Raw genomic sequence first — 19585 nt, 5'->3', positions numbered from 1 at the left:
TGCAATTCTACCCATTGATTCTCTTATTAGTATCAGAGTGAGAACGACTATAAGAAAATCAGTAGGGGCCCTCTGGAGCCTTGCATGTGTTTAGCCATGATTACAACAACTTTAGATGCTCTGCAAGACTATACCAATCTAAAAACTGTTAGCCACAAGGGGTAATGGAGTGACTGTCTGTGAGACAAAATCAAGCAATCAGTCAAATGTATTTCATAAAGACCTTTTAAGATCAGCAGTTGTCACTAAGTGCTTTTACAAAACACCCAGCCAGTAACCCCAAAGAGAAAGCAACAATATAGGGTTGTTCCACAGTGGCTAGGAAAAACTCCCTAAAAGGGTAAAAACATAGGAAGAATCCTAGAGAGGAACCAGGCACGGAGGTGTGGCCTGTCCTCTTCTGGCTGTGCCGGGTGAACATTTTAAGAGTACAAATTGTTATTATTAATAAATGCATGTGGGCTGTGTCCAGAGTCTAAAAAACATGATATAAGTCAGAAGCATGAGGAGAAAGGAGAAGGAGAACTGGATGAAACTTGACCAAAGAGGACAGCAGCTGAAGCGGAAGGTTTGCAAGTGGCTGTGGGTGCTGGCGTCTGCTAAAACGTGAAATATATACCATCTTAGAAAGAATGGCCATAGCAAAGAGGTCTGCTAAATGTTTCCTCATTTTAAGACATTCATTTTCCCATCTAAATGCAAAAAGATGCCCATGGCCAGGGTTTTCAGAGGTCAAGTAGGAATGAAATGCAGGCATGAAGCACTCTAATATCTGGACACCCTACTCCACTGAACCCCTAGCTGAACGTGAATGAAGATGTCTCTGGGGGTGCTGTCTCTAATCTCTCCCTATACTTCCTCAACTGTCTCTGGGATAATCGGGAAATCACTTGTCTGTGTGGAGCGGAGTGAAGGACTGTTTTGACCACAGTGGGCCAACAGACAGACCACTGTCCGCTTTTGGGAAACCGCTAGCTCCCACTGTGGAGGGCTATCTCTCTACTGATAGCAACTGGCTGCACCGCAGCTTAGGCCTATTTAAAGATGCATTACCGGCTTTCTGGCCACTGGTTGTAAAAGTTGCATTGTGGAGCCAGAGAAGGTCCCTGAAAACGGTGTACTATGTCTTTCATGTGAGTTAGAGTTCTAATGTGAGTTAGGAAATAAGATGCAATTTCAGAGAGTGCCCATATTTTTCCCTTGAACATAATCCCAATGAAGTGGAAATCTACCACTGTTGAAGCCCTCCTCAAGATGAATCAGGCACTGACAAAATCAGAGTGTTCTCTCCAACCTCCGTTTCGGGCAAAGCAGCCGAGAGACTTGTCCCTGAGTGGGCAGTAGGAGACGTCTTTCCCAAAATCGATGACCGTCAATTTATCTCCGACAAGAGCCTCTCCAGCCTCACACCCCATTATACCACCAAGCTGGGCATGCGCACAGACAAGGCTGCTCCTTCGGAATAGGTGTGGAACGCAGATTATTTATATTCCATGTTAGTAAGAAAGATAAGCGGGATAGCCGGGATGTGTTTGGCAGTGCTTGACTTGGCCCTACTTCTAATTTTAGGGAAACCGCGTTCCGGTTCCTTTTATAGGCAAAAAGAGACGTCTGGGATAGACTACTTTAATGGAACAAGCCTTATTAAAAGATACATTTAGATGAACATAGTCTAATGTGAGATTTGTCAGTTCCTTCACTTATTCTGATCCAAGTCATGCGCTGATGTTTGGCAAAAACACGTCACGGTTTGACTTCCGAAACACAAAATTGGGGCGGAGTTTGTGAACCTTACATTCAGTCACAATTTACCCATGATACATTGCGGTTTTATCCTGTAGAACACTGTCAATAATAACAGGTTAAACCGAAGTAAAACTAGATACCGTATTGATTTATATTACGCTTAAAACAATCTGCACGACAATTTGACGGCGACATTCCTATTATTTCATTTCTTAATGCGCCAAAAAGGGTAAAGTGAGGAGTCCAGGAAAAGTTACCGAGTTCCCATTCGTATTCTTCAGTTGTATAAACATAGAAATAAGCATGGCATTTACAGACACCTCAGGATCACGCCAAAAGTTTTTAATGAAGGCTTCGCTTCTCTATCAAGATATTTGTCCGGAGCAATCACGTTTTCTGATGTAAGTTTACTCTCTTTTGCCAATAAACAGCAAGGTAGCGATCGTTTCTTTCGCTGGTATCATCACGTGTTGATGTAATGATCCTATTGTGACACTAGGTGGCGGAGTAGCACAGTTAAATACATTTTAAGTTTAATCGTGGCTTATGGCTTTACAGGTTGGGTTATTTTGTTAAGATTGTTCCAAATGTTCACGTTAAGCCGATGTCAGTGAGTCACACACTCAAATGTTTATGCATTTCGATATGAAAGTTATATAGTGGTATGATTTCACCAATTAAATAGTGGTTGGTGAGGATTCTCCAACCACTATGGCCTCTGGTTTGACATGACAGTTATTACGCTTAAAATATTTATATTATAAGTATAATTTTCACAAGACTTATGTCTTTTTCATGGGGTATCAGTAACATAATATTACACCATACATACCAAAATGCGTGTTGTGTAAAAGTTTTCCAAGACAATTTTACTGGAAATCAAACACACCCCCTGGTCATGCCAGAGAGACTTTTGCAGAGATCGGAAACATCACTAGAATGGTATTAAAGGCCACTGGTTACCTTGCTGGTAGGTTGTCAATGGGGCAGCACAGTGCATTTTGGGTCATTGTGCGACGACGTCAGGTTAACACTGTGAGCCAACTGTATGCTCTCTGTCAGAACCTCTCAGCGCCCTCTTCTTAGACCTGCAGTTTCTTCCCGGTCAGGTGATCAAAGTCCCAAACATAGGGTTAGGGTTAGGTGTGTGTGTGACTCATGGAAAAATACTTTTAGGGATATTGATGTAGGCTATTGTGACCTTTAACAGACACCAAAAGAACTGGCTTGCTCATCATGAGCAGACCAAGGTCAACTAACTTGACACGTGCCAGGTGTCAACCTCTGTCTTTTTGTTAATCAGGTGCTGGGTTTAACTGGAGGGAAAACTGAATCATAAAAAAATCTCCTTAAGGCCTGCTTTTTCCATCAGTTCCAGCTCTGTGCCTTTTACTGAGACCCTCTAATCAAAACAGGAACCTGTTTGGGTTTTCAACACCTTCTCTGTGTCACACAGTGACGAATGTATTAAACTGCTGTTAAAAAGAGGAAGCTAAATGTAATTGCTGTAGAAATCCTATAAGCCTCAGGCTTATGGGGCTGCTATGCTGGCCGGGCCTGTGTTTAAGTTGGGTTTGGGCCAGTGACATCCAAATTTCCCTGGCCCGTTACTGCTCTTACTCACCTTAGCCAGGAAAATTGTGGGGGAGTTTTAAAATGGAAATGAAAATCAGCTGTTTTTTTTAAAAGGCCCCCCTTTGGGATGGATTTAGGAATTGTGTTTTTATGGGTCGTTGCTTTTGCCCGTTAACTGTTTCTCCAGGTTTTAGTCTTTTTGTGTAAATGATTGATTTTTAGAAGATGTGTTGTACCTGTTGTCCACTGATCACACCAGTCTGTAGCTGGACGGCTGTTTTGGTTCAATAGATAATAAGATGGTAATTTTTTTTTAAGCCATTCAAAGGGAACTCCACCAACACTTATTACTATAATTATTGAAAAGCAACAGGGACTTATGAAACAAACCCCCCCCCCCCACTCCCATGTAGTTTCAGGTTAAAAGTCCTTTGTTTTGGGCCTCTTACGCAGCGTGATGAGAGGCTTGTCGGGCAGAGGCTCAAGGGCTGACGTGCTTGTTTACGTTACAAAAGAGAGAGTAAAATGCTAGATGGACATTTTCTTTAGTTTGCACAATCATTTCCATTGTGTTTTTACACCACACAGGATTGTGGGCCGTCAATAGTGGGAAAAATCGAGCGAGGCGGGAAAAAGGGGGTTGGCAATAGAGCGATCCCCGCCAAAGCAGCTTGGCGACGCGCCCTGTAAGAATGTGGCGTGCATTGATAACAGTCTTTATAAAAGTGTATTTATCTTCACGATAAGTCAACCCGCAATCCACACTTATGGCCGTCCCCTGAATCTCCACCCGGGGTTTCAGCCGTGCGTCACTCGACTGTTTGAACGTCAGTGCCACTGCTACCACTCACTTATTACCACACGCGGTTTAGGGGCCTGGTGTCGGTGTCCTCAATCCGCAGCCGCTGTCGTCTGGGGGGGGGGGGGGAGGGGCTGGCACGTGTTCAGGTGAGGCGGTAGACGCGCTGAGATGCCCTACGGCTTTGTGCCAGTCACACGCGGTGAGGGGGGGGGGGGGGGTTTGTGGTTCGCGACAGAGCTGACCTAAGTGCGCACCTCCCCCATCCGCGTCACAGGGCGTAGCTCCAAGGCACCGGTGGTCACTGTGTGATGGCCCCCCTCTCCATTCTCCTCCCGCTGCGCCTCCCCTCTCCAGCCCCCGTCATTCGGTAAGTGTCTCTGCTTCCCCTCTCCAACACGTTCATTAAAACCCCGTCTCCTTCCCGGCCCCTGTCAGCGGTCGGCAGAGTGTCCCATTGTCCTACATGTCTGTTACATCTCGGCTTTAACCGCCCCGCCCCGCCTGCCCCAACCCCCCCCCCGTCCATCCCAAACCCGGGTCCCTACAATGGGTCCCCCCCACTTTTCCCCCCGCCAAACTGTTCTGTCGGAGCATCATTATTACTGGGGGCTTGGTTAGTGTACACAAAGTTCCCCCATCCTCCACACTGTGATCCTATCAGGTGTCTGTAGCCCCAGTTGCATTCCCCACTGTAAACTCCTAGCTGATAGAATCTCCCCTCAAGTGGACTCTGCTATGACGTTTGAATCTCCCGTGCCCTTAAAAGGAGATACATGTGAAGTATGTTAATTAGATTAGCAAGCCCCCCCCCGCCTCCCGCTACCACGTTTTATCTCCTGGGGCTGGCTCGTCAGGAGAGTACAGTAGGGTGAGAGGTCTGCCGAGAAGAGGCTGAAGGGCTGACGTGCTTGGTTACATTACAAAAGAGAGAGTAAAATGGTAGATAGACCTTTCTTTAGTTTGCACATTTCCGTAGCGTTTGAATTTACACCGGCCTGTTGGAGACGCACCACATGGCATTGTGGCCATCAATCATGGGAAATCGAGTGATTAGCTTGCGCAGTCTATAGAAACTTGATACAGTTCTGACAGAATTGTCTTCACACTTGCCAAACTCCTGGGGTTGCATGTGGTGCATGTGATGCATGTGGTGCATGCGACCCCTGAAGGCGGCGCCTTTAGCTATCGATATCTGCAAGTTTACAAAACCAAATCATCTCAAGTCTTCTTCGATATGTCTCGAAGCGCGTAGTGCATGGTTAACAAGCCCTTCCTTTGTTGACGGAACCGGGCCATTTGGAAATTCACAAATTAACTTGCGGTTTTGTAGTTTTATAAATGAGGTCACTTTGCTGTTGATTTAGGTTCTGAAGGTTTCAGAGGCTGTGTGCTGGTAGGAGGCCTAAAACAGTGGTTCTCAAACACCTCCCAGCCATTCCATATATTGGCAATGACTGACGGGCAGAGGTCCGTCCGTCCGACATCTGATCTGAGGCCAGTTCTCAAAGCCTAATTTCTCCACGGCTGCAGAGTGCTGCCAGTGTGGCCGCGACAGCTGTCCTTGGGCCGAGTAGCGCCGTGAGATCGAAAAAGCCCTTTCGGAGTCTCCCGTCCCGCCTGTTACTGATGCACATGCAGCTGTGTTTGCTGCCTTTACCGCAAATATCACCCGTGGCTTTGGGTGGTGGTGTAATGTGGCTAATTTTAGTGGGACTTGGGAGAGGCTTAGGAAACTTTTTGTCCAGATATTCCTGCAGGTTCCAGAAATAAGAGGTAGACCGTTTCCCCCCGACCTGGCTACAGGGGGAGAAGCTATTCGGAGGGTTTGGAGCCATGCTCCTGTGTGGTATATTGAGGACCTTGGTTGCTTTTCTGCCGGATTTATTCCGCCGAACTTAGAGCTGTAGTGCCCAGAATAGTATTGTCCCTTAGCCCCCCCCATGGCCTCACCAGTTCAAAAGTGAAATCTGTGGGCTGATTTACGGTTTAGTCAGAATGTTGAAAATGCCGTTTTAAAACACCTCAAGTTCTGCTCGAGTTTACAGTTGAATCAACGTCAACTTACGAATTTAGCTTTTGCTGCGTTTTCAGAAAAGTACACCTCGTCTTTTGACGTGCCCCTGTTTAGAGCCTTCAAGGAGCTCTGTGAGGGACGTAGGACGTGAAGGAGAAACCAGCCGAAAACACTCCCAGCTACAGGGAGTCTCCTCGCATCAAACAGTGTTCTGTCTAACCGCATGAATTATGCAGCGACTGCAGTTCCAAAAACAGTAAACCAACTTTTTCTTTTGCCTTTTTTTTTTTTTTCTCCGTTTCACAGGCGCAGTTGCGAGGCTGTGAAAGGTAAGCGGTGCGACTACGAGACCTTGAGAATCATCCCATGTCGTCCTCACTGGCTTTCCTCTCAGAAATGTCCGCCCCAACCCCTTATACAGGCCCAACACCCACGTTTGGCCGGAGCCCTGCGCCCCCCTGGTCGAAAGCTAAGTGAAGGGAGTTAGGGGTGCGTCCTTATCTTCTGCCCACGTGCTGTTTAAGGGGTACAGTGTGAGCATGCCAGTAATCCGTGGTGCTAGGCTGGAGGCAGGTGGGAGAACACACTGCAGCCGATAACACACTGCAGCCGATAACACACTGCAGCCGATAACACACTGCAGTCCCATGCTGATCTCACTGACTTGGATGCTGATAGCGGTCCCCGTCACACTCTCACAGAGTACTGTACATGACCAGCTCCTGACAGAGTAGATGTGCTTTCTCTTGTTACATTCACTTTCCCCTCAGACTCTGGTATGTTCAAATCAACACTCATATCTATGACGATATGTATTTTACTTATGTCCCCTGGCCATGATAGTGGCATTCATGTTTTTTTTTTTTTTAAAGTCTTCTTTTTTTGGGACTAATTTTCTACTTGACAGTATTAACACAACAAACATTGTTTGAATTAACAACACGACCTGCTGCCCTTTACACCCAAATTATTTCCATGACACTACGCATGTAATTTAGTTCCAGTTGTTTTCACATCACTCAATGTGTAATTCACATCCAGTTGTTTTTACATTATTCAATGTGTAATTCACATCCAGTTGTTTTCATATCATTCAGTGTGTAATTCACATCCAGTTGTTTTCACATCATTCAGTGTGTAATTCACATCCAGTTGTTTTCACATCATTCAGTGTGTAATTCACATCCAGTTGTTTTCACATCACCCAACGTGTACTTTACAACCCAGATCTGTCCCTCTCCTTGCTCCTTGCTCAGCTCCAGCCAAGACCAAGCCTGTCTTTGAAGAAGAGCTCTGCCCCTTCTGTTTTGAGTGGCGTCGCCCAGACAACCACCACGTCCGTCTGCGTCCCAAGAGGCGTGCCTCGGCCCGGGTACAGGGTGTGCTACGGAGGCAGGGCAGAGGCAGGAGACTCAGCCTGACTCAGATGGCCATCCTGCGGAGATTCAGGGGCTCTTCCTCACTCCTGGTGAGACTCATAACAGCAATTTTTGGATGTCATGCTTCAATACACGTAATGCATGATGTGAATATATTGGACAGTTCTCCACTGGACCTCTCGGCCCACGTTCTGTGAGAGTTCATCCTTAATCCTCTCGCCACGCCACTGTCCGGGAGAACCGATCAGTCATTAAGTGGTTGAGGAGCTGTGGGTTTGCTGGTGAGCTAGTGGAATAGTGTCCTGCACTCCTGGACAGTGTCATGGACACTCGTGTGTTTCCTAGCATGGAAAGGTTCAGATATCTGCCACACCTGTTTTGAAAGAACCTTTGGTTTCTTGGTCGTTTTATTTGTTATTTAATCAATATAATGCATTGTACAATTGAATGGGTTTTTGTCTGTTTGTGCATTTACTTTGGGATCCAACCTGTGTACATCAGGCTGCGTGAGTGGGGAAGGCAGAAGGAAGACTTTGTTCCATTTTCCGCACGTTTGCATCCCCTCTCCTTGATTACCATTGGCATTTTTATGAAGCAGTACAGACAGGAAGGGAAACCGGAAAACATGTCAGTCAGTCTTGTCTTTTCAAACTGTCCATATATTGTTCTCTTATGTCAAGTAAACAATATACAGTCTGAATGGAAAGTGACCTGTGTTCACAAACTAAACGGGACAGGTGTGTGTGTGTGTGTGTGTGTGTAAATTGATTGATTGTAAGAACGACGGTCAGTGGTGTTTGTTTGTGTGTCAATGGAATGTGTGTGTAGAAGGGCCTCTGCACTGGGAATGTAAGCAGCTTGTTTAACAGTCTGATTGATTGAGGTAGAAAGCTGTTCTTTAGCGTCTCTCCTGGATGGTTGCAGCTTGAGCCACACCTCTGCCCACCTCAAAGGGCTGATACGGTCGTGTGTGTCTTCTCTGCATCACACTGGTGCATCTTTTTCGCATGCCTGAGATTGAGGAAGCACTGTTGCCTATTCACTGACCCTGGTTGATGAGTTCCCTGGCGAGTCTTTCAGGTTGGTGAAATCTCCCTGCAGCGTGGCCTACCCCTGTATAATAAAACCCATGACTGTTTATCTGGACAAGAGGGCGGGCTCTAGGTAGTTCTATTTAGGGAATCATGTTGTGCTAATATTTACAAGTTTCCTAAAACCCATGTGATCAGGCTAAGATTAGACTACTTCTAGGTCCGAAGGATGTTAAATAAATGGTTTCAAGTATACGTTGATTTTTCATTAAACAATCACACATAGTGATTTATTAGACACAGGAGGTTAATGATTTTAAGAAAGCTCAAAATTTTTAAGCCTTTGCAGAACTGCAGTGATTTTGCAGCGATGTGTCTTGTTTCTGCACTGTCTTGTTCGGTGTGAAGTAAAGGAGCCCCAGATCTTCAGTCTCTTCTCCCTGTGATTGGCCAGCCAGATAATTATCACGGCCAGTCGGCTACGGTAAACACGATAATGATCACCTCAATAGTGGGCTTATGATAGACTAGGATCCAGATAGTGATCCCAGCTAGAATCAGTGCGTGATAGGCCGTGGTCCTGATAGTGATCCCAGCTAGGATCAGTGCGTGATAGGCCGTGGTCCTGATAGTGATCCCAGCTAGGATCAGTGCGTGATAGGCCGTGGTCCTGATAGTGATCCCAGCTAGGATCAGTGCGTGATAGGCCGTGGTCCTGATAGTGATCCCAGCTAGGATCAGTGCGTGATAGGCCGTGGTCCTGATAGTGATCCCAGCTAGGATCAGTGCGTGATAGGCCGTGGTCCTGATAGTGATCCCAGCTAGGATCAGTGCGTGATAGGCCGTGGTCCTGATAGTGATCCCAGCTAGGATCAGTGCGTGATAGGCCGTGGTCCTGATAGTGATCCCAGCTAGGATCAGTGCGTGATAGGCCGTGGTCCTGATAGTGATCCCAGCTAGGATCAGTGCGTGATAGGCCGTGGTCCTGATAGTGATCCCAGCTAGGATCAGTGCGTGATAGGCCGTGGTCCTGATAGTGATCCCAGCTAGGATCAGTGCGTGATAGGCCGTGGTCCTGATAGTGATCCCAGCTAGGATCAGTGCGTGATAGGCCGTGGTCCTGATAGTGATCCCAGCTAGGATCAGTGCGTGATAGGCCGTGGTCCTGATAGTGATCCCAGCTAGGATCAGTGCGTGATAGGCCGTGGTCCTGATAGTGATCCCAGCTAGGATCAGTGCGTGATAGGCCGTGGTCCTGATAGTGATCCCAGCTAGGATCAGTGCGTGATAGGCCGTGGTCCTGATAGTGATCCCAGCTAGGATCAGTGCGTGATAGGCCGTGGTCCTGATAGTGATCCCAGAGGAAGAGAAGGTATTTGGTCAGTGCAGACCCAGTATATTTCATGGAGACAGAGGTTGGATACAAGGACAAACGAGATAAGCACTTTGTTAAGTCAGTGTTCTCTTTGGTCGAGAGCGTGGTTAGTTTGTCAGATTCAGCTCTCTCCACACACTCAGCGTAGAATACTGTATATATATACACTTTTGTTTGAATTCCTAAGCGGTGATCTGCTTTAATGTGTGATTAATGGACATTGTTGGTATTTCCACTTGTAGGACTTCCCTATAGCCATGTTTTTCGCCATATATGAGTTTGATTTACGTCAACGAAGGTTCGTAAACAAATCTTTTAACGAAGATGAAGAAATAATGCCCTCAAATCACGGAGAAATATTTTTTTGTTTGTTTGTTCACAAGAATCTCGCTGAAACCTGAAATCCAAAACAGCGAATTGAATTCGAATGGCCCGAGGTATTCGCCCCATCCAACTTCCAGGGTCGGAGGTCACTGGCCCAGGCAAAAAATAGAAGCGTGTAGAAGATTTTCACTAGCTGTGTCTACGTGCAAATCCACCAGCCCCTATTAGACAAACGAGTTTGGGAGTAAACTGATACCGTTAAGCAGACATGGCACTTTGAAGATAAGAGGAAGAATGCCCCCGGACTCTTTTCCACCTCACTAGGGGGGCCGTTTCTTTGTCAACACCTTCGAGAAGCACAGCTGTCATGCCCCTACTAGGCTGACCTCCTCTCTCTCTACATCCACCCTAATCACGGTTATTCTCCCTCTCCGGGCCGACACAAGACCTCGCCAAGGAACGGGGATAAAGGACAAAAGGAGAGCGAGAAGGATGGTCACAGAGCCTAGCTTTACCAGGGCTTGGTATATGTCAGTGTTGCATTTGTTGGTTGTTTTAGGATTAGTGGAGTTATTAACTGGACTTCCATGGCTGCTAATTATGACTTGTTTGGTGGCAATCACTTGGCTATTCAGCCAGTGAAAGTAGGAAGGATTTGCTATATGATGCTGAAGATGGCAGTAGTTTCAGAAGAAAGCCTCCACGTAGTCATTTCCAGAATGCTTATTTGCTCCTGTCCAAACACAACAAACACATGCCTCATACGGGCTACATGCTGTTCTCATGTGACCTATTTACAATAAAGCAGTTCTATGGGGACATAAGGAATGCAATGTTGTAGATTTCCCTGCTTTCTAATGCATCTCAAACAAACCACAACAAGTGAACTGTGTATGGATGAGAAATACCTACAGAAAGAACAACCCTACATGAACAGATATCCCTGAATAACACTGCAGATGCCGAGGATATTAAGAGGAGGATGTCGGAAGCAGCACACACTCTTTCTGTTTTTAGCGTGGCAAACTATTTAAACGGGAGGGTCTGTCGCTCTGTTTACGTGGCATCGCCCTCCTCTATTTTTATCGGCGGGTTGAAAACCTATTGATTAAATATCCCTCCCAAACGCCAGCCTCACTGTCCCCAGAGAAAGATGATTGCGTCTGCTGTTCCTTTCATTCTGTGTAGTGCGACGCTCGGCTGGCCATTTAAATCAGATGTGTCTATGAAATTGGTCGTAAGGACTAGGCAGAGCACCGAGAAGGAAATGTCTCATATCTGTCGCTCCTTTGTTTTCCGGTTTCACTCGTCTGACGGTCCTTTTCGAACGTTACCCTCTTCGTCCTCAAAACCCTTAACATTGCAGACTTATTTTAAAGGCCAACCCAATCATGCACGTCCTTATGCCTCCATGCACCTCCTTATGCCTCTATATACCTCCTTATGCCTCTATATACCTCCTTATGCCTCCATGCACCTCCTTATGCCTCCATGCACCTCCTTATGCCTCCATACACCTCATCATGCCTCCAGGAGCTGCCAGGACAGCAGGTGGAACATTCTATTACTCTGCTTCCCTGTCGCCTGGAACGGGAGAAAGCGGTGCGCTTTGACACGCTGAGAGAGCAGGAAGCGACCAGGGAGATGGCAGAGCGATGCCCTTGGGGCCATTTTAGACAGGCAGTAGGAAAGCCGCACCATTCTGATGGACCTCATATCAGGCTGCATGTGTAGGGATTGGCCAGGTGGTGAAGGGAATTATTTTAAGCATCTCGCATCAGCATATGAACATTGCCGCCACACACACACACCTGCACCTCAGCCCCATTTTTGTACTTACATGCACACACACACGCTCCACAGTTCCAGCATCCTCTCTTTCCCAGCCAGCTGGGCTAATTACTATTTCATCTGTAGCCTCCTCTCACTGGGAGGAATGAACTCTCCGTGACACGCGGGCACATGCACACACACACACACCAGTCCTGCAGATGGGCTCTTCACACACAGTGTTCACACTTTTATTCACTCACTCACACTCTTTCACACACACACACACGCAGTGGGCTCTGGGCTCTGTTAGTGTTCATAGTGTAGGTGTTAAACAGGGGGTGTCTCCACACACCGACCGATCCTCTCTGTGTAATGTGACCAGGGCGGGGCTTTGGCTGTTCTCCCTGTCTTCAAAACATGGCGGTGTCACTGAGGGGCCGACCGGCAGGCAGCCAGGATGTCTGAGCGTTGCCCTTCATCAGGCTGTAGACCATATCAGGTTTGGTCAGCGAACACTGTCCTCAATTTTCCCTCTATTCAACAGGGCCTAGCAGGGAGGAGGTGGGTTGTCATTTGGGACGCAGGCATTGTCACTATGTCCAGGATACAATTACTCTATTACTGTGACCACTTGTCGTTCACCGTGTGTTACTGTGACCACTAGCCGTTCACCCTGTGTTACTGTGACCACTAGTCCTTCACCCTGTGTTACTGTGACCACTAGTCCTTCACCGTGTGTCACTATGACCACTAGTCCTTCACCGTGTGTCACTGTGACCACTAGTCCTTCACCCTGTGTTACTGTGACCACTAGTCCTTCACCCTGTGTTACTGTGACCACTAGTCCTTCACCCTGTGTTACTGTGACCACTAGTCCTTCACCGTGTGTCACTGTGACCACTAGTCCTTCACCGTGTGTCACTGTGACCACTAGTCCTTCACCCTGTGTTACTGTGACCACTAGTCCTTCACCCTGTGTTACTGTGACCACTAGTCCTTCACCCTGTGTTACTGTGACCACTTGTTGTTCACCGTGTGTCACTGTGACCACTAGTCCTTCACCCTGTGTTACTGTGACCACTTGTTGTTCACCGTGGGTTACTGTGACCACTAGTCCTTCACCCTGTGTTACTGTGACCACTAGTCCTTCACCTTGTGTCACTGTGACCACTAGTCCTTCACCCTGTGTTACTGTGACCACTTGTTGTTCACCGTGGGTTACTGTGACCACTTGTTGTTCACTGTGTTACTGTGACCACTAGTCCTTCACCGTGTGTCACTGTGACCACTAGTCCTTCACCGTGTGTCACTGTGACCACTAGTCCTTCACCGTGTGTCACTGTGAACACTTGTTGTTCACTGTGTGTTTCTGTGACCAATAGTCGTTCACTTTGGAAAAACATCCACATGATAAATCCATCTAAAGCCAGCCTGTCACTATCTCCATTATGTGTCTGTCATAGGCAAGATTAGTGTCTTCATAGGCATCTCTCTCTGGTCTCCAAAACACCTTCCCTGGGGAGGGGGGGGGGGTTTCCAGTCTAACTCACCTACTGTACATCTGAATTCATTTAGTGGATGGACATGTTCCACACTTTGTACGAGGTTCGGAGGATGCCGACCCAGACAGAGTTCAGTGTTGAGTTAGTGCAAGCTCAGATCTCCCTCTGGGTCCTGACGTATCGATGACTCCTGAATCTCCCAGCTCACTGTGATGCCAGGGTGTCACCCCAGCTGGAGTCAATGTCATGGCGGTTTAGAACTGGCCTAGCCTGGTCTGCTCTGCAGCACGGGGAGGGCTGAGACAGGAAGAGCACAAACTTCTAACAGAAGACAAAGAAGTGTGTGTGTGTGTGGGCGGGCCTGTGTAGGACCACGTGATCCATCGTCTATGTGAGCCATCTAGTTTATGCATTTGTGGAATGTGCCTGAAACCTCCCAGAGACTGACTGGTTGAACATTTTCAGTTCCTCTTACACAGGCCTGACAGACATGGAATGGCAGACAGACATACTAGCAGATGGAGAGACAGGACAGACATACTAGCGGATGGAGAGACAGGACTGACATACTAGCGGATGGAGAGACAGGACTGACATACTAGCGAATGGGGAGACAGGACAGACATACCAGCGGATGGAGAGACAGGACAGACATACCAGCGGATGGAGAGACAGGACAGACATACTAGCGGATGGAGAGACAGGACAGACATACTAGCGGATGGAGAGACAGGACTGACATACTAGCGGATGGAGAGACAGGACAGAAATACTAGCGGATGGAGAGACAGGACAGACATACTAGCGGATGGAGAGACAGGACTGACATACTAGCGGATGGAGAGACAGGACTGACATACTAGCGGATGGAGAGACAGGACTGACATACTAGCGGATGGGGAGACAGGACTGACATACTAGCGGATGGGGAGACAGGACAGACATACTAGCGGATGGAGAGACAGGACAGACATACTAGCGGATGGAGAGACAGGACAGAAATACTAGCGGATGGAGAGACAGGACAGAAATACTAGCGGATGGAGAGACAGGACTGACATACTAGCGGATGGAGAGACAGGACAGACATACTAGCGGATGGAGACAGGACAGACATAGTAGCAGATGGAGAGACAGGACAGACATAGTAGCGGATGGAGAGACAGGGCAGATAGACATACTGGTGGACGGACAGACAGTAATGATCTAATTTTTAAGGTTAGGATTCTAGGTTTGTAATCACGAGAAACGTCCTTACAGAGCTTCTCTACTGCAAAGAGACTGATGTTAAGGGCTGTTTGGGACAGGACAGGAAGCCACAGTAGAGGAGGGCTTGGGTTGCCACTTATCACGTCAACCTGAAACCTATAATTTTATAGTTAATAGATGGTCATTTGCCTTATTTCATCACGATGCCTCTGTAAAATGTATGTATTGTCATTTCAGAAAACAACCATAATATATCTCTCATATATATTACATACATTGTACTGTGCAGAAGTCTTAGGCATCTGAAAGTCAAACTAAGGCCATTTATTTGGAGAGTGTTTTAATTTAATATATATAATATACAGTATAAAAGTACATGAATATTATATATTATACACATTCATGTACTTTTATATATTATATATATATATTAAATTAAAACACTCTCCAAATAAATGGCTTGAGTTTGACTTTCAGATGCCTAAGACTTTTGCACAATACTGTACATTCCTGCCAATTGCGGCAGTTACATATTAAAAGAGTTGGGATGTGCTTTTCTAAGTAGGCAAGTATATTTTATTACCCTGATGACAGCCCACATCCCAGTACCCCCCTAACACAATGCATCACCAATGGCTCCATTATCACCCACATTCACCCTAAATGGTGTTTATGTCTGCTTTCCTAAAGCAATTGCTGTTGCAGCAAGTGGTGGTATTTAAAGCAGGGGTTTGGAGTAATGCTTCTGTTGGGGAGGTTTTGTAGTCGGCTGTCCTCACTTCATCTTCAGATCAGCTGGCCCATCTACCAATGGCACTTTTAATTGATGGCCTGTTTCTATTTGTAGCTTATTTAGAAATGATCATGAAGTTAGTAGTCCTCCGTGTTGATGTCTTGTCTCCATGGCGCTGTTTTCTTATGTTTATGACCACCTGTAACTTTTACAAAATGAAACTGTTCCTGTACTGACGGCAATATAAGTAAACCGCTGCCTGCTAGTTTGCTGAGTAAGAGTGGCAGCTTTACTACCAAAATGGATTTCTACTGTATGTTATAATAGTGACCAGAGTGGGTTGAGTGTATACTCAAAGTCCACTATTTAATATCCAGGTTGAAATAAAGTTTATTAGTAGCTTTATGGATGTTATGGGCATTCTTCTTGAAAAGACTGAACATATTGGTAAATGTCTTTCTAAGTCTTAGGTTAAAATAGTTGTCATTTTGAAGAAAAGACTTAGGGTGATCGCAAACTATGTAATTTTAAATGTATTCATTTTCTATTATTGCTTTAAATAGAATAATTTACTGGAAGTTAATCTGAAATTGACATTCAAATATGACTAATGTCTCAGTTCAAATGTGTCATAACACATTCTTTGTCATTGAGGTTTTTTTTTTAAAAGGTCATCAGTCTGAATAGCGAACCCCCCCCCCCCAAAAAAAAGAGAAACCCACTGCCATGTATGCCAAAAATGCACCAGTAAAAGCATATAACTAACGTTTTCAACATATGTATTTATTGAGGTGTATCCGGCCTACGATGTCTTTAATGTGCATATGACACCAGCCATCAGCTGCCTCTGATCAACGTTCCCGTTAGGCTTCATCTGAACAAACAAAACAATGGTTTCGACACCTGTCAGTCATCACATATCTAATTAGGGCAGCCTTTTACACATTTTCAAATGTGTTTTTCCACAGCACTTTAATCCAGACTTTTCTGGAGTGTGTGTGTGTGTGGATTATAGCTGTTGACTTGAGAAGTGACATGTCAGTGACATCACAACAGTGTCAACCGGTGTCAACCCATCTACAGGCTCCGCCCCTGCTGTTGATTGATTGGCTGGAGCAGCTGATGGGCTCCGGGTGGGCTTGGTCTCTGTGCTGCTTTCTGCTTTATAAGGACAGGCATGTCTTCATAGTAGGCATTCTCCCTCGCACTGTCACTCAGGTTCAAAGACAAAGAGAAGCTCTGCTTGCTCGATAATTAGGTCTGACAGGGCGTCACAGGTCCAGCTAAACTGCAACTCTGACAGTCTTTGCTACCTGGCTTATCTGAACTTTACTCCGAGAACTTCTCTGTCACTTGTTTGAATCTCTCAGCAACAGGATGGCTACCTTCATCTCGGTGAGTTTCACATCGTCAAAATGCAGCACTGACAATACTATATTTACGGAAACTACATTTTTATTTATCAACGTCTGTGGGTGTGATTCCTTTTCCTTGTGTGTGTTTGGATGTGTTGATGTCGTGGTAGACGTGCATCCCTGCTATTGTGAAATGGTCGTTTTTTTTTTGAGGGTGTTGATATTGTCGGTTGGGGTTGATAAACTAGGATTGGTTATCGTTTGGTCGTAGTAATGCCCAACGTAATTTACCACTTAAAACATGTGACCTGCATGAGTTGGCTGTTGCTGACTGTTGGAGGATGGGTGCCTGTTCTGTTTGTGTTCTGCACTTTATAGGTCCATAAAGCGTCGAGGACCACGTGGTCGGGCTGTTGCCGGGCTGTTTATAGTCGCCTCTCATAAAATACTTTCACCTAAAGGGCACAATGGGTTGTTGTCGGGCAGAGGCTCCGGGAGGTGTCTTCGACAACATTTTATGGAAAATTGGCACAACGAGAGGATGCTTTGTCATTCAGAAGTCATCTCTGGTCAGCTACTTTCATCTCTGGAAAAAAAAACCCAGAGATGATTTAGGGAGCAGATGTTTTCCTCCCAATGGCAGAAGTCGTTTTCTGCTTTGAGTCAGAGAGGAGGAAGACTGTGAGAGAAGGACTATGAAGGCCTCTAGATCCATTGCCTGGGGCCAACCTAAGGGGTATCAGTGCCGTGTCCGGTCAGCTGTGGCTGTGTTAGTCTTTTTATAAAGGTGAAATAAAAAATGTAATGTAGCCCTCTAGTCACACTGGCCTCTCACCCCGGCCTTTCCACCCACAGGCCCTAGGGGTCAATTTGTCACTCCAGTCAATGTGATGGATAGAATGGGGCAGTTGACCCACCTGACTCAGGCACTGTAATAGTGCATTGGCTTGCACTCTTGTGTCGTAGCTGTATGGAAGATCCTCTGTAAATGCATATTGATGGGTTTTATCGGAAAAGGGCTGGGTCTGTAGAGGTCCGCTAACCTGCCGTGAAACAACTGTAAGTTTGACTTCCACTGGGGACATCAGTAAATAAAATTGAGCCCTTTGGGCTAAGCGTTTGTTAAATGGGGTTTATTACTGTTCTCCTTCGGTTATTGGTAGAGGTTTCTGAGTGAGGTCTGGATGTGGGTTTTCTGCCCCGGGAGACGGGTGTGTGTCCTGAATGATGCACTGTAAGGCTAGAATTTCAGGTGCACACGAGGAGCTAACAGGAGTCTGACAATCTCCTCTAACTCCTGGAAATGATTGTCATGCGTTCACACCCCCCTCCTTCCCCGTCCCAGATGGCTACCTGCCACACATGTAACAACACGCTGAGGCACGCCGGTGTCAACCGGGACTTCATGAGGGCCCTCTCCCGGAGCCCCGCCACGCCCCGGAGTGCCTGCAAACCCAGGACTCCCCAGTCGGTCAACAAAACCTACAGCGTGGGCACCCCAAAGTACGGCCCCAAAGACCAGACACCCAGTGGTACCCCAAGGTAAGTGCAGGCATTACCACGGACCCCACAGTTCGTCTATGGGTCGTGTGTTTGATTTCTATAACGTCTCGCTGATTAAGTCCCGGTAAATGCACACTTTGAACGCGGAAGTGGGTCCCTTCTACTCTGACAGGTAAGCGTTACCGGTGCTGTGTTTATGTATTACCAGATCAGTTTCCACTGAGACCACCAGCTCCTCCTCGTCTGCCTCCAAGCCAGCCAGGGGGAAGACGTCCGCCTTCTCTCGCCTGAAGCGGCTACTCGTCCTGGAGGATAAGCAGAAGACCAAAAGCAAGGGGGGGCTCAAAGACTTTCTCTCATCCCTCTGAAGGACGAACACGCTGGCACCCTTTCGCCCCCCCCACCAAACCAAAAGGCACCATTGGTTTATTATACGTCACGCTTTTACCAAATGAATCTCAACAAAGACACTTTACAAACAAACAAAACTAATATAGGGTTCAGGCAGTGGCGAGTCTAGATGGATGGTTTTCCGCAGCTGTTACGAAATGCAGTAGCGGAGCACGGGTCAGAGCAGATATTACCCAGCAGCACCAGGTTCACTCAGGCCTGCTTGCAATTCAGAACGGCCTTTTTGGAACTCCAGCGTCAAGGCTTAAGATGTGGCGGGGGAGGTGTCACCTCTTAATCAGTCGTTGGGGGGGGGGGGGGGGTCTAGTTTAAAATGGTCCAGACTGCCGTGTTTTGCACCTGCTAACAGTTGATCGCATGACGCTGTCAAGTTGAGGGGTGAAGAAAGCTCAAAATGTAAGGCACCCAATCAGTGGGCGGAGTAATGAGGATAGGGTTTTATTCACTTGGAAAAGTGATTGTATTTAAAAAAAAAAAAAAAAAAAAGGGATTTTTCTGTCTTTCAAATAAAAACTGCTTTGAACATTCAAAGGTATTTCATGGGATAGAGATGGTGTGTGTCCAGACAAAAATCGAGGCATTGTGCTGCTTTGTTGACAACAGGAACTAGTGGTGCAGTTGCATGTTCAATTCCAGGAGGATGCCCCCCCCCCCGCCCCCCCCTTTCTTCCACCCAATGACGTGAAGGGCAGTAACCCTGTGTAACCTGCGTACCTCAGGCCAGATTAATCAAACACCACAAGTGCTTGCAGCACCTCTTGTTGACGCAGTTAAACAAAGATTTATTTTATTTTTCACATGCCGTCTTCCTACCCGCTCAGAGCACAGCCTCGATCAGGAATTCTGATGTCCC

The 19585-nt window shown here is 46.6% G+C and overlaps 1 protein-coding gene across 2 annotated transcripts; it reads left to right on the top strand.

Annotated features, from left to right (window-relative positions):
* The first annotated feature begins 1821 nt into the window (after window positions 1-1821).
* Window positions 1822-19028, top strand: c10h18orf21 (chromosome 10 C18orf21 homolog). 2 transcript variants are annotated; one of them, XM_010891530.5, is made up of 5 exons: window positions 1822-2147; window positions 6444-6466; window positions 7394-7605; window positions 18164-18360; window positions 18530-19028. In XM_010891530.5, exons 1-5 carry the CDS (start codon window positions 2050-2052, stop codon window positions 18687-18689), a joined length of 690 nt encoding a protein of 229 aa, XP_010889832.2. In that variant the 5' UTR covers window positions 1822-2049; the 3' UTR covers window positions 18690-19028. The 2 variants fall into 2 exon arrangements, with proteins under 2 accessions (XP_010889832.2, XP_034150712.1); XM_034294821.1 differs by lacking the exon at window positions 1822-2147 and adding an exon at window positions 4417-4490.
* The last annotated feature ends 557 nt before the right edge of the window (window positions 19029-19585 follow it).

This window comes from Esox lucius, chromosome 10, assembly GCF_011004845.1.
Source record: "Esox lucius isolate fEsoLuc1 chromosome 10, fEsoLuc1.pri, whole genome shotgun sequence".
Lineage (NCBI taxonomy): Eukaryota > Metazoa > Chordata > Actinopteri > Esociformes > Esocidae > Esox > Esox lucius.
This window is presented reverse-complemented; position numbering and strand designations above follow the sequence as displayed.